Source organism: Euwallacea similis, chromosome 17 (genome assembly GCF_039881205.1).
Source record: "Euwallacea similis isolate ESF13 chromosome 17, ESF131.1, whole genome shotgun sequence".
In the NCBI taxonomy this organism is placed as follows: domain Eukaryota; kingdom Metazoa; phylum Arthropoda; class Insecta; order Coleoptera; family Curculionidae; genus Euwallacea; species Euwallacea similis.
Window position 1 is genome coordinate 1603970 of NC_089625.1, and position 16403 is coordinate 1620372.

The 16403-nt window shown below is 34.2% G+C and overlaps 1 protein-coding gene across 2 annotated transcripts in view; it reads left to right on the forward strand.

Moving 5' to 3' along the window:
- The first annotated feature begins 5888 nt into the window (after nt 1-5888).
- LOC136414245 (protein cab-1) overlaps nt 5889-16403 on the forward strand; it is a 57887-nt gene continuing 47372 nt past the window's right edge. The window contains exon 1 of one of the 2 annotated variants that reach the window (XM_066398147.1): nt 5889-6179. In XM_066398147.1, the coding sequence (XP_066254244.1) occupies nt 6020-6179 (160 nt within the window). In that variant the 5' untranslated portion in view covers nt 5889-6019. The remainder of the gene's footprint in view (nt 6180-16403) is intronic. The other variant, XM_066398148.1, reaches the window with a different exon arrangement.

Consider the following 16403-nt stretch of genomic DNA (forward strand, 5'->3'; position numbering starts at 1 on the left):
ATTGATTTTGTTCAAATTTTGTATAATGAAAATTCAAATCAAAACTCAGTTTACGTGTTCGAGCAATTTTTGAAAATTTAGTTTGTAAAGTGCTCTTCAGGGCCTTAAAAAAACCTGTTTTGGAAACTTTTTCTGTGGTGGAAATGTTTTAATATGATTGTAATAATCTTATAGAGGGGATTTTTCTAAGTATACCCTGAAAGTTTGAACAAAATTGAACCACTAATAAGGAAGTTACAGCCTTTTAAAATCGCCCCGACCCGATTTCATCATTTTGCTTGAAAATCGTTACTTTTGGCGATTTTAAAAGGCTGCAACTCTCTTATTAGTGGTTCAATTTTGTTCAAACTTTAAGGGTATACTTAGAAAAATCCCCTCTACAAGATTATTACAATCATATTAAAACATTTCCACCACAGAAAAAGTTTCCAAAACAGAGGTTTTTTTAAGGCCCTGAAGAGCACTTTACAAACTAAATTTTCAAAAATTGCTCGAACATGTAAACTGAGTTTTGATTTGAATTTTCGTTATACAAAATTTGAACAAAATCAATAGAATATTACGGATAACAGAATTTTTCTTTCGCGTGTTCTATTTATATGACCACGACTGTATAAAAGACAAACACTTAAATAAACTATGAACATATCAAAAATACAGCGCAGAAGAAGACATGAAATCGTCTGCGGAACATGTTCTTCCAATTAGAAATGATTTAATTTATGTTTTAAACAATTTTATATTGTCCGGCACGTCGAAGCTTCCATGAATGTGGAGTACCGTGTTATAAATTTTAAACCCTACGTATCTCGGATCTTTTTCCATAATGCTAAGACGTAAATACAGAATCTCAGTTCGGCTACGTTTTCGGTTGTTTTTAGCCACAATCCTTAGTATCCTTGGTAGCCATATGGTACCTACCAAACAATTTTGATTAACCATAGTCACGACATTCATATCGTCACATTTCATAATGGTAATGGTCAGCTTCTGGTGGCGATGTTAAGATTGTTCTTAGCCGAGTCGATTCAATCCGTACTTCGTTCTAAAATCGGTATACTCCTTTACGCCAAACGTTTCGATGCCTATTCAGTGAGTGGTACCTTCTGCGGTATATTGAGTACTTCGGTAAGCTGAGCGGAGTGGAGTCTTACAAACCTATCCAGTGTTCCCTAAAGGGAAGCAAACGGTCCTTGAACGTGCGAGTTGAGTGAACTGCTTATAGAATTATGAGTACCTAATTACTGCAGGGTACTAAAACGTTGATTCTAATTTCTAATTGTGAATGTGAATAACTGATGGCGCATTTGGACCACAAAACGCGATGTGAAGCGATCTGGCGACTCTTGATTTTTTAGTGCAGCTCCCAGACATGTTTTAATGTGTGAATGGTATACTACTCAAGCCAAGCCTTTATTATCTACTATCTCGCATTACTGTTGTTTTTGTTATTACTGCAAGAGAAATTGAATTTATAGAATTTATAAGAATTACATAGAGAAAACATATTTGTGAAAAGTTACAGCTAAGTACAGTACAACTCGCTTAATACAAAGACTCAAGGGACAGGCAAAGTTTCTCATTATAAATGATTGCTCGTTGTATCGGGTCTATTGTATTTCTAATAAGATATACCGGGTGTTGCATCGTTGGACTGACCATAGGAAAACCCATGTAAATTTCAATACCATCTAATATTATCTTCCTTGTTTGTTCAAGGGAAAACATTGTATTAGACTTTTTTGAAAGTCCTTTTATGAGGACTTGCATGTAAAATATGAAAAATTTTCTCTACACCATTTACGGGATATTTTGAAAAAAGCTTTTCTAAAATCTGCAAACTTATAATGCTGCCCTGATATTTTCCTCTAAAAAACTGTTTCCAATGTAGTATCATTTAATCATGTTTACTTTCTTTGCTACTGTGTACGATATTTTTTAAGAAACTTTAATAAAGATAGAATTGTTTAACAAAACTCGTTTACATAATGTCACAGTAGATAATAAGGTGGTGGTTTCTGATGTTTTAATTAAGGAAAATATCAGGGCAGCGTTATAAGTTTGTAGATTTTAGAAAGTTTTTTTCAAAATATCTCGCAAATGGTGCGAAGAAAATTTTTCATATTTTACATGCAAGTCCCTCATAAAAGGATCTTCAAAAAAGTAATACAATTTTGCCCTTGAACGAATAAGGGAGATAATATTAGATGGTGTTGGAATTTACATGGGTTTTCCTAAGGCGGCCGGTCCGGCGATGCAACACCCGGTATGTATGTGTATACAGAGTGTAACAAATTCGAGTCTATGCATGGAGATCTCGGAAACGGTAAGAGATACAAAGTCGGTTAAATGGAGGTGTAAAAGTTACGTATTTTGGCGCTCAACAATAATTCATTTGCGAATTTTTAAAAATCCGAATACTTTCGGAAATATCCGTAAGTATCCAAAAAACCGAAAATATGGATTTTCGTTTTTGTCAAAAAAACTCGAAAACCATTATTTGGAGAAAGTTAATAATGAAACACTATTAGAGCACTTTTTGTCTGGCTTTCTACTGATGTAATCGGTATTTTTACTTGACTATTGGTTTTTGAGATATCATAGACTACTTAGGATTTTCTTATGTGCGCCATTTTGGATTTTTCTAAAATTGGAGTCTACCTGAAATTTCCTTTCCAGTGATGTATTATATTCCAGTATTTTAATAGATTTTATATAAATGAAAGTAAAAAAACCATTTCCATCTAAGAAGCGTTGAATTGCGATGTTATGTCAAGTTAAAAAACGTTTTTTTTTTGCTTTTAATGTTTTCCGTAATGAGAACTTTTTCATTTCTTTTTATAGAAAAGTATTTCAATAAGTCTTTGTCTACATTTGGGGATTTTGATTCACATAATCTTTTGATTTTTCCCGATTTTTCCATATGGCTGAAACAGTCGAACTTTCAATTTATAATGAGAACAAATGATAGCCTTTGTAAAGCCATTCTGTAATTTATGAATACATTCTAGTTTTTTTTATCTAATGTTAATAATTTACCTTTAACTTTTTTCACAGTTTTTGTTCAAAACTTTTAACGTGCATCATACAATATTCCCTTGTGTGAACACTTCGAATATCAATTGAAAAATGAAAACTGAAAACTGAATGCAACTCTAACGTTTGACGAATTCTTAGAAAACAACAATATAAATTTAAAGACGTCAACATTTCTTTTGCAATTCGATCGCCTAACGACGACGGCTTTCTTTAATTTTCTTTCTCTCTTACTTTTTTTTTTTTTTTATCTTTTATACTGACGACTCGTTTGATATTTGGTTACTCAGCTTGCTTGTTATGTCCAAACATTTATACAATTATTTTTTAATATTAGGACTTAAAAATGTTCTCCTTCTAAACAGCACCTCGTTATAAACAAACACAAATATATGTGTTTATATTATATAATTTTTGACGCAACTTTATAAATTGGACGTTGTAACCGTGATCTCGTATTAAGCGTGTTCGTATTAAACGAATTCTATATATAATGGTGTCCCATTTTTGATATCTTAGTGGGGCATTTCAGTTACCTATTAGCAGAAATAGATAGAGGTAGTTGTTGCAAACGAGGGCTACTTTTTTTTAGAAATAAGAACCAGGTTGGCCACTTACAAAAGAAATAACTTCGGGTTATATCTGCTAACAGTTTAAAATTAAACTAGATTAATTTAAAATTGAAAACTTGGGTGACGTCATTGGATCTGATGCGCTTGGAAATAAGACAACTAATAGGTGTACAAAAAGAAACTGAGCATTTTTTGGCGAAATTAAGCTTCATTAAAAACATAGTTATTGAAAATATTAGTAATCAAAATAATTTCCATAACTGTCTATGGTCTTTTGCCATTTACTGGGTAGACGATGGATGCCCTCGTGATAAAAGCTTAGTGGTTTCGTCGAAAAATAGTTATCGAGCCATTTTCGAATATCTTCAACATTCAAGAATCGTTGGTCAGCTAAATGAGACTGCATGGATCTGAACAAGTGGAAGTCGGAAGGAGCCAAGTCTGGAGAGTACGCCGCATGCTGGAGTATTTCCCAGCCTAACGAGAAGATGAGTTCCTGGGTCGGTTTAGCTGTATGCGGACGAGCATTATCATGCAGCAATATCACTTTCCGACTTCCTTGGCCCGTAAATGGTCTTTTTTCCTCCAGAGCATCGCTTAATTTGATCATTTGGGCCTGATAACGGTCAGCTGTAACAGTTTGACCGGGTTCCAGAAGCTCATAGTAAATGACTCCTTTACAATCCCACCAGACACACAGTAAGATTTTCTTGGCATGAATGTTTGGTTTTGCAACTGATGTGGATGGCTGGCCTGGGTCAACCCATGTTTTTCTGCGCTTAGGATTGTCATACAAAATCCACTTCTCATCTCCCGTAATAATATTATGCAGAAAATTCTTCCTTTTATACCGAGAAAGCAAGTTCATGCAGATGTCAACTCTTCGATTTTTATTGTCTTCGGTTAGCTCATGAGGAACCCATTTTCCTGCTTTTTGAATTTTTCCCATTCCATGCAATCGAACTCAAACTGCTTGTTGAGTTACTCCTAACTGCTCTGCAAGTTGTTTTTCAGTTTGGCATGGATTTTCATCCAGTAAAGTTTGCAGTTCTTCGTCTTGAAACTTTTTTTCGACACCCGCACGTGGATCGTCCTCAAGACAAAAATTTTCCTCATGAAACTTCTTAAACCATCTCCTAACAGTTGATGCACCAACAGAATTATCTCCCCAAGCCGAATTAACCATTTCTGTTGTTTCAGCAGCATTTTTGTTCAGTTTAAAACAGAACAACATTGATATTCTCAAATATTGCTTGGAAATATCCATGTCTCTATTTACGTTTTGTGCACTGAACTACAGCTCCTAAACAACTGAAACTTTTATCATATAAAAAGTCATAAATAAACAATACCTGCTTACAATTGCAGGCGAATTGAACGTGTCTAAGTATGTTTTTTTATTGCATATAACTTCATTGCTCAGTTTCTTTTTGTACACCTATTATAAGGATTATCCCAAAATTGATCATTTTGAAAAACTTCGCCTATCTTAAAACCTGAAAAGGCTAAGAAAAATGTTTTGACAGTATCATGTGCTTCTTAAAAAAGTAGCCAACCTTTGCGAAAACTACGCCCATCTGTCTCTGTTAGCAACCGAAAAAAACCCATAAAAACAACGAAAATGAGATACCCTGCACGTGTGCAGAAATAAAAAGATTTTTGCATGTAAATACGATTTGTTGGAGAAAAAAAAACTCAATCCAGATGTTGTAACAGAATATGTAATAAGAAAAATCAATTCGACAAATAGTTGCGTTGGAGAATAATCCAAATGAAGAATAAATTCTGTGAAACCAAGAGCTGGAACAGAGGAAATTTGTTAACCTCATTAACCGAAAAAAAGAAATTTTGTACATCAGTGTACATGAATGTGCGAATGCAAATTTTGGCTTCGTACGTACTCACATTTTTGGCTCTTCATGTAGGACCGAAAGCATGTCCGAACGTGCGTATACCTATTTACTCTCAAAGTTTCTCCAAGCTCTATTCACATAATGTCGATATACATCCATCAATCCAACAACACACGAGCCTAACCTAATAGCTCAGTGATTCTATTAGCAAATCAATGGCAATTCAATGCAAAAAGGTATGTCCATCAACGTTAATACGTCGTCTCTATAACAGCAATGACAGCCCATTAACTTTTCCCCAGCGACTACAAAGCTTATCGAAAATGCAACAGTTTAATGCGTGGCCTTTAGAATTGCTTGGTTGGAGGAGATTGGAGGAAAAGCCGCCCCCACATATCCACTAATGCAGAAGCCCTCGTATTTCCATCAAGCGCATGGCCCGCAACCAGATATCCGTTCAGTGTTTTCGCAATTTGGTTTAGTCAATGAAAAACCTTCCCTAAGACCGTCGGGAAAACGGAGCTTTTCCCAGTGACGTCACTGGCACCGACCAATGGCATGCGGCGTACTTTATTGATCAGTCGAGAAAATGGAGATGATCTGAAAACATATGGAGTGAAAAAAGTGCGAACCACGATGAAGTTTCCATTTATAATAGTCATCGGCCTCGTTTTCCTTTGGTGTTTCATTAAGAAGGTCGATTCGAAGATCGTGAACGGTAAGTTGCTCACTTTTACACTTTTTCTGAGATTCAAGATTACCGCCTCTATTTAACAGGGGCGGTTTGATGATGTGCCGCCAAAACTGATTTTTTTTTTTTGAAAACCAGTATTTGTCAAACTTTTACTTAAAAGCACTTTTGAACATTTTTATGTAATTCGAATTGAAATGGGGCACTTTCCGTCTATTTCTGTAAATATTCTTCCAACGCGACGCACTACCTACACAAATGATTTACATATTATCAGTTGTGATGTCACGAATGCGGGAGAACAAACTTTACTATCTCTACATTTAATATGTATAAAATAGTCACTTGTTAGTATGTTTATTGAAGCTGTTTCGGAAACTCTATGTAGTGGTCAGAGAATCGCCCACATCTCTCTATATGTAGTATTGAAATTGTCGGAATGAGGATCTATCAACTCCATTAAAACTTTGCTTATTAGTGACAGATGTAAATTCGGAACAGAATTAATATTGCAAGTTTCCTTGAGATTTAGACAATAAGAAACTTGACCACAACTTTGGATTGTATGAATTGAATGCTGTTCTTACTTTTCTTCACTATTTTTATCAAATTAATATCGCCCGGTAATTAGGCATACCAAAAACGATAATTGATCATTGACGGACTGTCTGAATGAAATGTCCTGTTTAATAGTCAGAAAAAATAATAATTAACCTGAACAAGCGCCATTAACAATGTTAACATTAACGTGCCTCAAAAAATATACAATAATACTTAAAATTGATTATGCCTACCATTTTTCATCCGAACACTGAGAAGAGATGTTATGCTAGTGTACATGCGATATTAAAAAACATAACGCATATAAAAAAAATCGCAATTTAAATAATGAAATCACTCAGATAAGTACGTAAGATACTATCCATATCTTCAACTTTCATCTTTTTTGGAGTCGAAGAAATCATAACGCATTTTGCAGAAAAGGAGAGTAACACAGTCTCACTAGTGTGAAAAGTCATGTTATGATGCTGTTTCCTGCACTATTTACCTCATGAGCAGGGTGGTTGATTACATTTCTTTCTATTTTTATCCGATCAGCTCCTAACATTATCAAATAATGTTAAATACGGAAGTTCTTGTACGCCTCCTAAAGTTGATGGCTTTGATGTCCCATGATGGATTTTTCCATATACAGGGTATTTCAGAAAAGTCATTCGACACGAAGTTACGATATTTGGAATAGAAGCCCTGATGTTTTATTTGTTATTTGAATTTTACTTAAAATTGTCAATATACAGGGTTGCTCATTAGTGCGCCAAAGTGCAATATCTCCGAAAATATTAATTTTAGAAAGAAATGTTTCATATTAAAGTTTTTGGTCATTAAGAGGTGTGTATTTTACAATTATTTTCAAAGGTACAGGGCCCGTCAAAAAATATGGCGGTACCAAATTATGTTTTTAAATGGAACCCCTCAATTTTTTTGCCTTTTTTAGATTTATCGTCAAATTTTAAGGTCAGTTTATGGAAAGGGTCTTATAAATACAAACAATTTACCGTTTCCGAGTTATTTGGGAAAATTCGAAAGTTTTGATAGCTGCAAGGTCTCCTAGGAATTGGTGCTCCACCCTAATCGCTGCGAGTTTCGGGATCGGTTTTCAGGGCCCAAGAGAACCTAATAAGTTGCGTTTGATTTTAATTAAAAAAAAGTTTTCCATAACTCTGAAATAGATCTTCGAAGTTGCATGACTTCAAACCTCAATAACTTGCTTATTTAAAATTAAATGCCCCAATTTTCTCTACCGCATGGCGTTCAGAATCCAAAAATCTACAATTTTTGTTAACATTACTCTATTCCTAAACACAGCCGTTTCTAAGTTCCCGAAAATTGCCCATTTTGGCTTCCAAATGTTTCAAAAGTCGCACTGGTGACTATAGGCAAATGTCACGCCATGCCCTGTGACGTCTAGTGTCATTTTGACATTTTTCGTGACTATCGTTGACTGTATTTTTATTTTGTTTTCGGAATCGCACGTTAATTGTAATGCATTTTTCGTTAATATTATCTTTTTAATTAATAAGTAAATAGGTCTTTTCTAGCAAGCCTATAACTGTGTTTTGAACGAAATAGAGGACAATTTGAGAATTTGTTGTGAGAACCTCATTTGTATAGATATAAAATAATTTCCCGTAGTTTTATGCATTTGTGGATTCTGAACACAGTGCCATCGAGACAATTGGGACATTCTATTTAAAATAAGCAAGATATTGAGGTTTGAAGTCATGTAACTTCGGATGCCATTTTTGGGGGTTAGACTTTTTTTTTAAATTAAAGCACGTCAAAACGTATTCTATTAGGTCCTATTGGAGCCCCATAAGACCGATTCCAAAATTCGCAGCGATTAGGGTATACCATCGATTTCCGTAAGACTTTGTAGCTATCAAAGTTTTCGAATTTTCACGAATAAATCGAAAACGGTAAATTTTTAACATAATATCCTTTATATAAACTGATCTTAAAATTTAACGATAAGTCCGAAAATGGCAAAAAAATTGGAGGTTTCCATAAAAAAACACAATTTGTTACTACCGCACTTTATTAACGGACCCTGTACATTTAAAAATAATTTTAAAATATATTTCTCATATTGACCAAAAACTTTGATAAGAAACATTTCCCTCTAAAATTAATATTTACTGAGATATCGCACTTTGGCACTAATGAGCAACCCTATACTATTTCGTGTAGAGTAGTATGTACCTAAATTTAATACTACTCAATACTAACTCAATACCTACTAAAATAATTATGATTTTTTCGAAGTGACGGAATAATGGAAGACTACTGGTTGGTTAACGCGTTTTAAGTCGCATTTTACAATAACTTATTTACTGAAGTAACTCAAAACGATTGACACTTCATCATTGCAACTTTTCTTCTGCTATAACGTGGCTATGTCATATTTGTAATCCGATGTGTCTATTTTCAGCAACCATCATCAACTTTGTTTTTTCTTATGGACGCCATCTCGACTTTTTATATTTTTGAATTAAGTTTCTATTCTGACAACGATGATATATCACATGTTAAGATTCAGTCTTATAGTTTGGTGCAAATATCAGAAATCTTGTTTTTGCAAAGGACGCCTAGGCTGAACATGTCTGGTCTACTGAAGATCCACAAGAACACCAAGGACGTCGACCACAAGCACGTTTAGGGCTAAACGTATAGGTTGATTTATTTGTCGATGCAATCATTGGCCCAACCATTTCCGAAGACAATTTGATCGCAGATAGGTTTAGGGGCCTACCGTACGGACAACATTTGCTTCAATTGCTTAAATAATTTTTGTTTCCAACAAAATGGCACTCTGCCACAACATTTTGTTGGAACCAAAGATGTTGAAATTTCATAGTAAGTAATTCCTAATTAATATTATAGTTTACCTAAATATAATGTAAATAGTATTATCACCACTGGGGCAGCATATTCGAAAATACTAAGAACACTGAAAAAATATAAAAGACATAAGTAGCATACTTACGCATGCCAAGAGGAGAAAAATAGTTAAACGATCATAGTCGAAAAGCTCGGATAATTTTTGGTCAGAAAATCAACCGAGAATCTTCTTTTAGCCCAACGCGTGTATTTCAGAGAATAAATTTGCGCTAATGGAATTGTACTAACCCTCATCTAATCCAATCAATTAAATTTTCTGGTTTATTACAGACAAACAGTTTATATTTGAAGGAGAATCTTGAATGGTAAGGTGCGGTCTAGTTTTCTATGATGAAAATCTTAGCACCACTAAATATCTAAATATCATTAAAAATATTATCAATGGTCTCCCAATTGATGCACATGGAAATAATATTAACGACATAATTCGACACAAAGATAGAGTTCCAATACATAGTGCATTGCATTAGTCAGGCAGTATTTAAATAACATATGTATTTTTTTGGATTAGCAAAATTGGAACTATTGGCTGGCCAGCAAATAATCCAGATTTAACACTGATGGACACATTTTTATGGGGGTACATTGTGCACAGAGTTGATATAGAATTTAACTTCACATATAAGCAACGAGACATGTAGAGTTAAGAGACAGTTGAGCAACTTTGGTGCTTTCTGCGAAATACCACGCTACCCTTCAAATACAATATTTAAATGCCAATGATGCCATTTTGGCTGCTGCGAGTTTTAAACTGCTGCTCAACTGTTGCATAACTGTAACATTTGCCGAATATGACTGTTATTTCGTCGTTTCTAAAAAATTAATAAATATTTTAAGGAGCGTTGTTGCTAGGAGTATAATGCTTTATATGAAATATATTGAGCACTGTAAGCAGAATCCGAATAGCAAATAATATTATTCGACTTCCATTTGAAATACCACAACTACGTGTTATGCAGCTTTTCTGAATTGTCCTTCAATGCTTTGAATTCCCTTAAGAACAATGGCGTAAGTGTATTATCCTTTCCTCCCCACCGTAGTCACAAACTTTAATCTCTGGATAGGAGCGTGTATGGGCCATCAATAAAATGCATTAATACATCATGTAATGCTCGAATGAGAAATAATCTAGGAAAAACCATTGACTATGATATGCCTGGAATTATTTATCTAACTCTGCCATTAGTTACAAGGCAATTCAATATTACCAATGGTGTTCAGGTGTCAGGAATTTGTTCGTTCAATCGATTGATTTTCGCAGACCATGAGTGCGTGCCTTGTAATGCGACAGATCAGCCGTGTCTGAATAAATAAACTCCTGAAAACATGACTGCCGTTTGGCCGCATAATGAGGAGCATAAATCAATCGAAGTTCCTTCAGTATTTGAGCTGGATATAACGACAGTAAAAATAGGTCCCTCTACACTGATTTCTTCGCCATTTGAAATTATTAGACCATTTCCTTAAGCACCGACTTGAACGAGGACAGTCAAACGCAAAAGAAAGACAACGGCTATTATTCCAGAAACCAGTCAAGGAAGTACTTGAAGAGGAAAAGAGGGTAATAAAAGAGAAAAAAATGTGGAGAAGCAGAAAATAAAACGACTAAGAAAAGGACAAATCGGGTTCTATTAATCGAATTTGAAACAGAATGAGGAAAAAATCTAAAAGTGGCGATAGTAATCGTGGAAGTTTTTTACAGGAGTTATTAATCAAATTAAAAATTTTGAAGAGCTGGACCGTAAGCTAAAAATCGAAGATTTCGTCTTGATCAAGTTAATTGATATCAATGCAATAAAATGATCCAAAACATTCTTTCTGACAAAAATCATTAAGCAAATCAAGAAAGATTCATGCGATGTGTTATTAATGAGTAAAAGCAACAAATCAGGTGGATTTCCCCCTTTATTCTTCCGCTTATTCAGGATAGATTAACGGTTAACTCTTGTGACATAAAGTTAATTCTTCCTCCTCCACAATTTACTGGTTACGAGGTGGCTACAATGTACGTATAAATTTAATATTATCAATTAATATAATAAATTAAAAAAATATAATATAGGTTAATAAACACTTATTTACTTGAATCATCTTTATTGTCGAATCTACCTACTTCGTATCCGTTAACCAACTCTCCTATTATTCAACAGTTTGATGGCTGCTTAAGTAACTATGATGCCAGTTAATACGATCGTAAAGCATTTTTAAAGAGCTTTAAAATGAGCTGCTTCAAAAGGGAGTTTGACATTTAAAATTACAAAGTTGGGGTGGCTGGGGATTAGAGGGTAGACGTGTGTAGGTTAGTTAGTACACAATTTTGGTTCCTCCCACTTATTATAGAGACGGTTTCGAGGAATTTTTCAATTCTTTTTTAATTTCTGAGATATAGCCATTGCAAGTTTTTTAAAATGTCATCCTGTATGTAGGGAGTGGCGTGAACGAATAGACATAAAGTGCACATCTACTGGTTTTTTTAGGACATGAATCAGCATAATTGTTATTCGAAAAAATATTAAATAAGCGATACAACATAAGACATAAGCCTCATTCCCGTTCTTTTGGTCTCCAATGTCAGCGATTTTTGCTTTTGAATTGAAGTGTATAGTTTTAATTTAAAAATTGGAAAAAAAAGTATTTTTTTCTAATAGATTTGGGATGTCTAACAAAATTAGATGGAAAAGACAATGTGTGAACTGCTTTAGTCATCCTTATCTTAAACACACTGTACATTTACAACATCCAAAAAAATGTTGCTCAGAAGGTGTTTGAAACTCTTTCAAAAGAACGAGATTTTTGAAATCGAACGCTAGTCATTTACGTCTGTATTCGTGAAACTTTAGAACTTTTGAACGCGTAGGGAAAAGCGCCAAAAATGCACAGAAGTTAAAAAAGAAGCGTCAAAAGGGGAAGCTAAAAATATTAGACGATTAATCGAATATTTCAATAACTGTTAATACTACATGTCTAAAAGCAAGAAGATTTTTTGATTCTTCCAATGCTTGGAACACAATCTCGTTGAAAATATTGGGATGAGCCAAATGAGTAGTAAGACGGGACTGGTATTCGCTCAAGGATGAGACCTACCATATCAACTGATATAGAAGGTGAATTCTTCAGGATCAATTTCGATCAGGCATGGTGTAATGTAAATGTATTCAACTTCAGATGCTAAGGACCTGCTCCCTCCTTCTGCACTGAAAAATTTGAAGCCCAAAGGTTTAAGATTAACATATGTAGACGCTTCATATATGATCTTGGTATACCGCATTTCCACATAAATGGCTAATCCGTCTTTACTGTGGACGCCCCTCTATTTTGGTCCCTCGATTATTATGCGCATATTTACCAACTTGTCCAGTCGAATTAGGGATTTCTCCCACCGGCTTAATTTGGTAGTTCATTTTGGCAGCTAGAGTAAACGTCCGAAACGATTTAATTTTCTCTTTATTAATGCCAGACAATGGCATATGCAAATATATGTTTATTATTTTCATTACATCCATAATCAGGGCCATCAATTTAATATGCCTAGCAATAAAATTGTTTTTACTAACATTATTTGATAATCCTTTGTAGATTGGAATTGGCAAATAAAGCCCATGATATTTAATAGTGATTGCACAGCCTAACAATCCTACATTGCCGCCCACATAGAGGGTAATTCATTAACAATGCGATAACCGGAAGCTGGAGATACTACAAGTCAATTGGTGACGATTGAAGAAAATATGCTAAAAGTTGATAGTTTCGGACATATATAGTGTTGAAAGTTAAAATTTTAATAAGTTTTTTTTGCCGCTATTCTGAAAATATTTAGGTTAGACACTTGAAAATTTGTAAAGTTATGTTTTTTGGCGACGAATAAGATACGTTTCGCAATTTCACGTTGCTAATGGAGAACGTCACTTACGGTCAATTTTACAGAATTTACAGTTAATAACTTTGTACCCTGTATGTCTAACTTGAGATTTTATTGAAAATCCGAAAGAGCAATCATTCATTCATTCATTATATATTTGTGTTTCATTTCGATATATCGATCTGTTTTCGAGAAAAATCTATTTAACGAACATTATGTTTAAATTTGTTAATACGAAAAATTAAAAGCGAAACAAACCAAATGTATTTTCATTTTCTAGAACACATAATTCTTCATCTAAGCATATATTAATTTACAAATTTTCATGTGTCTATCCTAAATATTTTCAGAATAATACCAAAAAAATTAATTAAAATTTCAACTTTTAGCACCCTGTATATACCTGAAACTATCAACTTTTGGCATATTTTCTCCAATCGTCACCATTTGATGTATTGTATCTTCAGATTTCGGTTGTCACATTGTTAATAAATCATCCTATATAATGTTAAAACGAATGTCAATATCTGTATTAATGCACAAGAAGCGATATGTCATGTTTTCATCGCTAACTCTGTTTCAAACAAAAATTAAATACAGAGTGTCTTAAAAAAGGTTTCAGGAATTAAGGATACGATTCCTTGGCCCATTCTAAGAAAAAAAGTTCTTTTTAACATGGGTCTGCAAATGCGCCGTTTTCGAGGTACGGGGTGTCAAAAAAAAGATTGATAAAAAAACACGATCAAAAACAGTTTTAACTTTTTTCTTTACTTAAAGAAGATGTTCTACATGTCCATCTGCCATTTGTACACAGAATTTACATCTTTGCCTAAAAGAAGCTCTTATTCTTTCGAACAACTCTGGATTTTGTCTAATTGTTTGGCACTTATTTTCTATTCGCTGCTGTAGTTCATCCACATTATTAATTGGCCTCGAATATACCAGTTATTACCAGTTACTAAATAACATTTGCAACATTATATTTCCATGAACAGAAAGCTATAACAACAACAACAAAGACAGCAACACCGATATTCTTTTTTTGACACCCTGTATCCCAAAAACGGTACGTATGTGAACCCGTATTAATAGGAACTTTTTTTCTTAGAATGGGCCAAGGAATCATACCTTTCATTCCTGAACCATTTTTTTAAAACACCCTGTATATTATAGGGATGTCTTTGTATGACTTACAAGTAAAACCTGGAAAAAATTGCCGCCAATTTCCAACTTTAGAAGTCAAATTTCGCAAAGTAAAATTCAAAAAGTCGCCATAATTTAAAATTTCATCCCATAAACTTCGTTTCTTTTTTTTGCAGAATAATACAGATATAATACATAGAACATATTCGGGAACTTTTTCGATTTTTTAGCTCGTCCCGTTTTAAAGCTATGAGGTGAAACATGATAAAAGGACCAGAAACGGACCTCAAAAGTGAAAAATTAAAATTAAACAGTTCGCTCAGTATGACAGTTACACGAAATCTTGTTATAGGTTTTTTGTTCCTTTCTCCAAGCTGCGTTCCATCACCGCAAAAACAAATCGTTTTAGACCTTTAGCGACTTCGGTGTGGGTAAAAACGCGCTTAACATTTTGTCAATTTTTCCATCCAAACTTTCAAGCCAAATTTACGCCTCTTGAAAAGGCACTCTCGGGAAATTATTAAGTGCGGGAAAACAAGCGTGGACATTTCGCGGGCCTCCCCGCATCTCTTTAGAGGGGAGCTTTTCGCCCTCACAAAGCACTGCACTCCTAAAGGTCGAATCTTCGGGATTCTAAAAAAAAATATACTGAATCGCACTCCTTAAGATACGTCCTCGGATCTACCACTGGCCTAAGTTTTGGCATGTTCGAGACGACCTGACAACTGGAAAAAAAAAAATTCGGCTTTGACATGCCACTGGTGCAGCCCTCCTTATCCGACTACGAGACGATCTCATTGAAAAGCTTCAAATGTTCCTCGTTAAATAGAAACGTTCCTCGTTAAGTCTCATGACCGCCGGCTTCCCATGAGCCGCCCCTTACTCACGTTTACCGAAAAGACAAAATAATACATCTGCGCTGTAGATCTGAAAAGGAGGGCGGTTATAATCCTCCAGCCTTACTTCCGGATATGATTATCATCAACAATATCATCAGTGAGGTAACTCCGTAGAAGCCCATGCTACTCATCGCTTGAGTTATTGCATAAATGTTCATTTAAAAAAAAAAAAATAAGTATCAAAATGTTATATATTTTTTTGTGAACATATAAAAAAACTAGATCAAAATTTTTTAAATTGAATTGTCATTTTAGTTTTAACACCAGTGACAAAAATTTATTACATTGATGTGTTTAAAGCTGTATGTCTCTAGAAAGAATTCGATTTACTGTACAATAGTAATAAAATAGAGAACTAAAAACTCAAGGAGAAAAATAATATAGTAGTAAATTATTTAATAAATATTCATTTTATGGGTGCTTTGAACCTTGACGGTCCGTGTCCATTAAGAACTCTTAACGGCCACCGTCCGTTAAGAACCGTTTCCAGTGTCTATTTTAAGGTAAGTAGGGTTAGGTGGAAGAAATATTATTTTATCCCGCTGCGTCCCAAATTTAATGGATAATAGTACTAATGGAAAAATCCATGTCACGTTTTTAATGTCAGAGTATATCATTTGTGCCGAAAATAAAGTACAAAATGAAACACTACTTTAAAAAAAAACGTCGGTGTTTTATTCAAATGAGTACTTTCCAATTCCTATTAAGTGTAAGTGAAAAAAAAGGTTTTAGGGGTCTTCCATGAATTTTCTCCTACAAAAACTACAAAGTTTTAAAAATTGTTTTGTTCTTACACCACTTTTGTAAATAACAATATGATGTTACAAAATAATATATCACATAACAACTGAAGAAAGTTATTCTTAACACACGAGAGTGAAATATTACAAT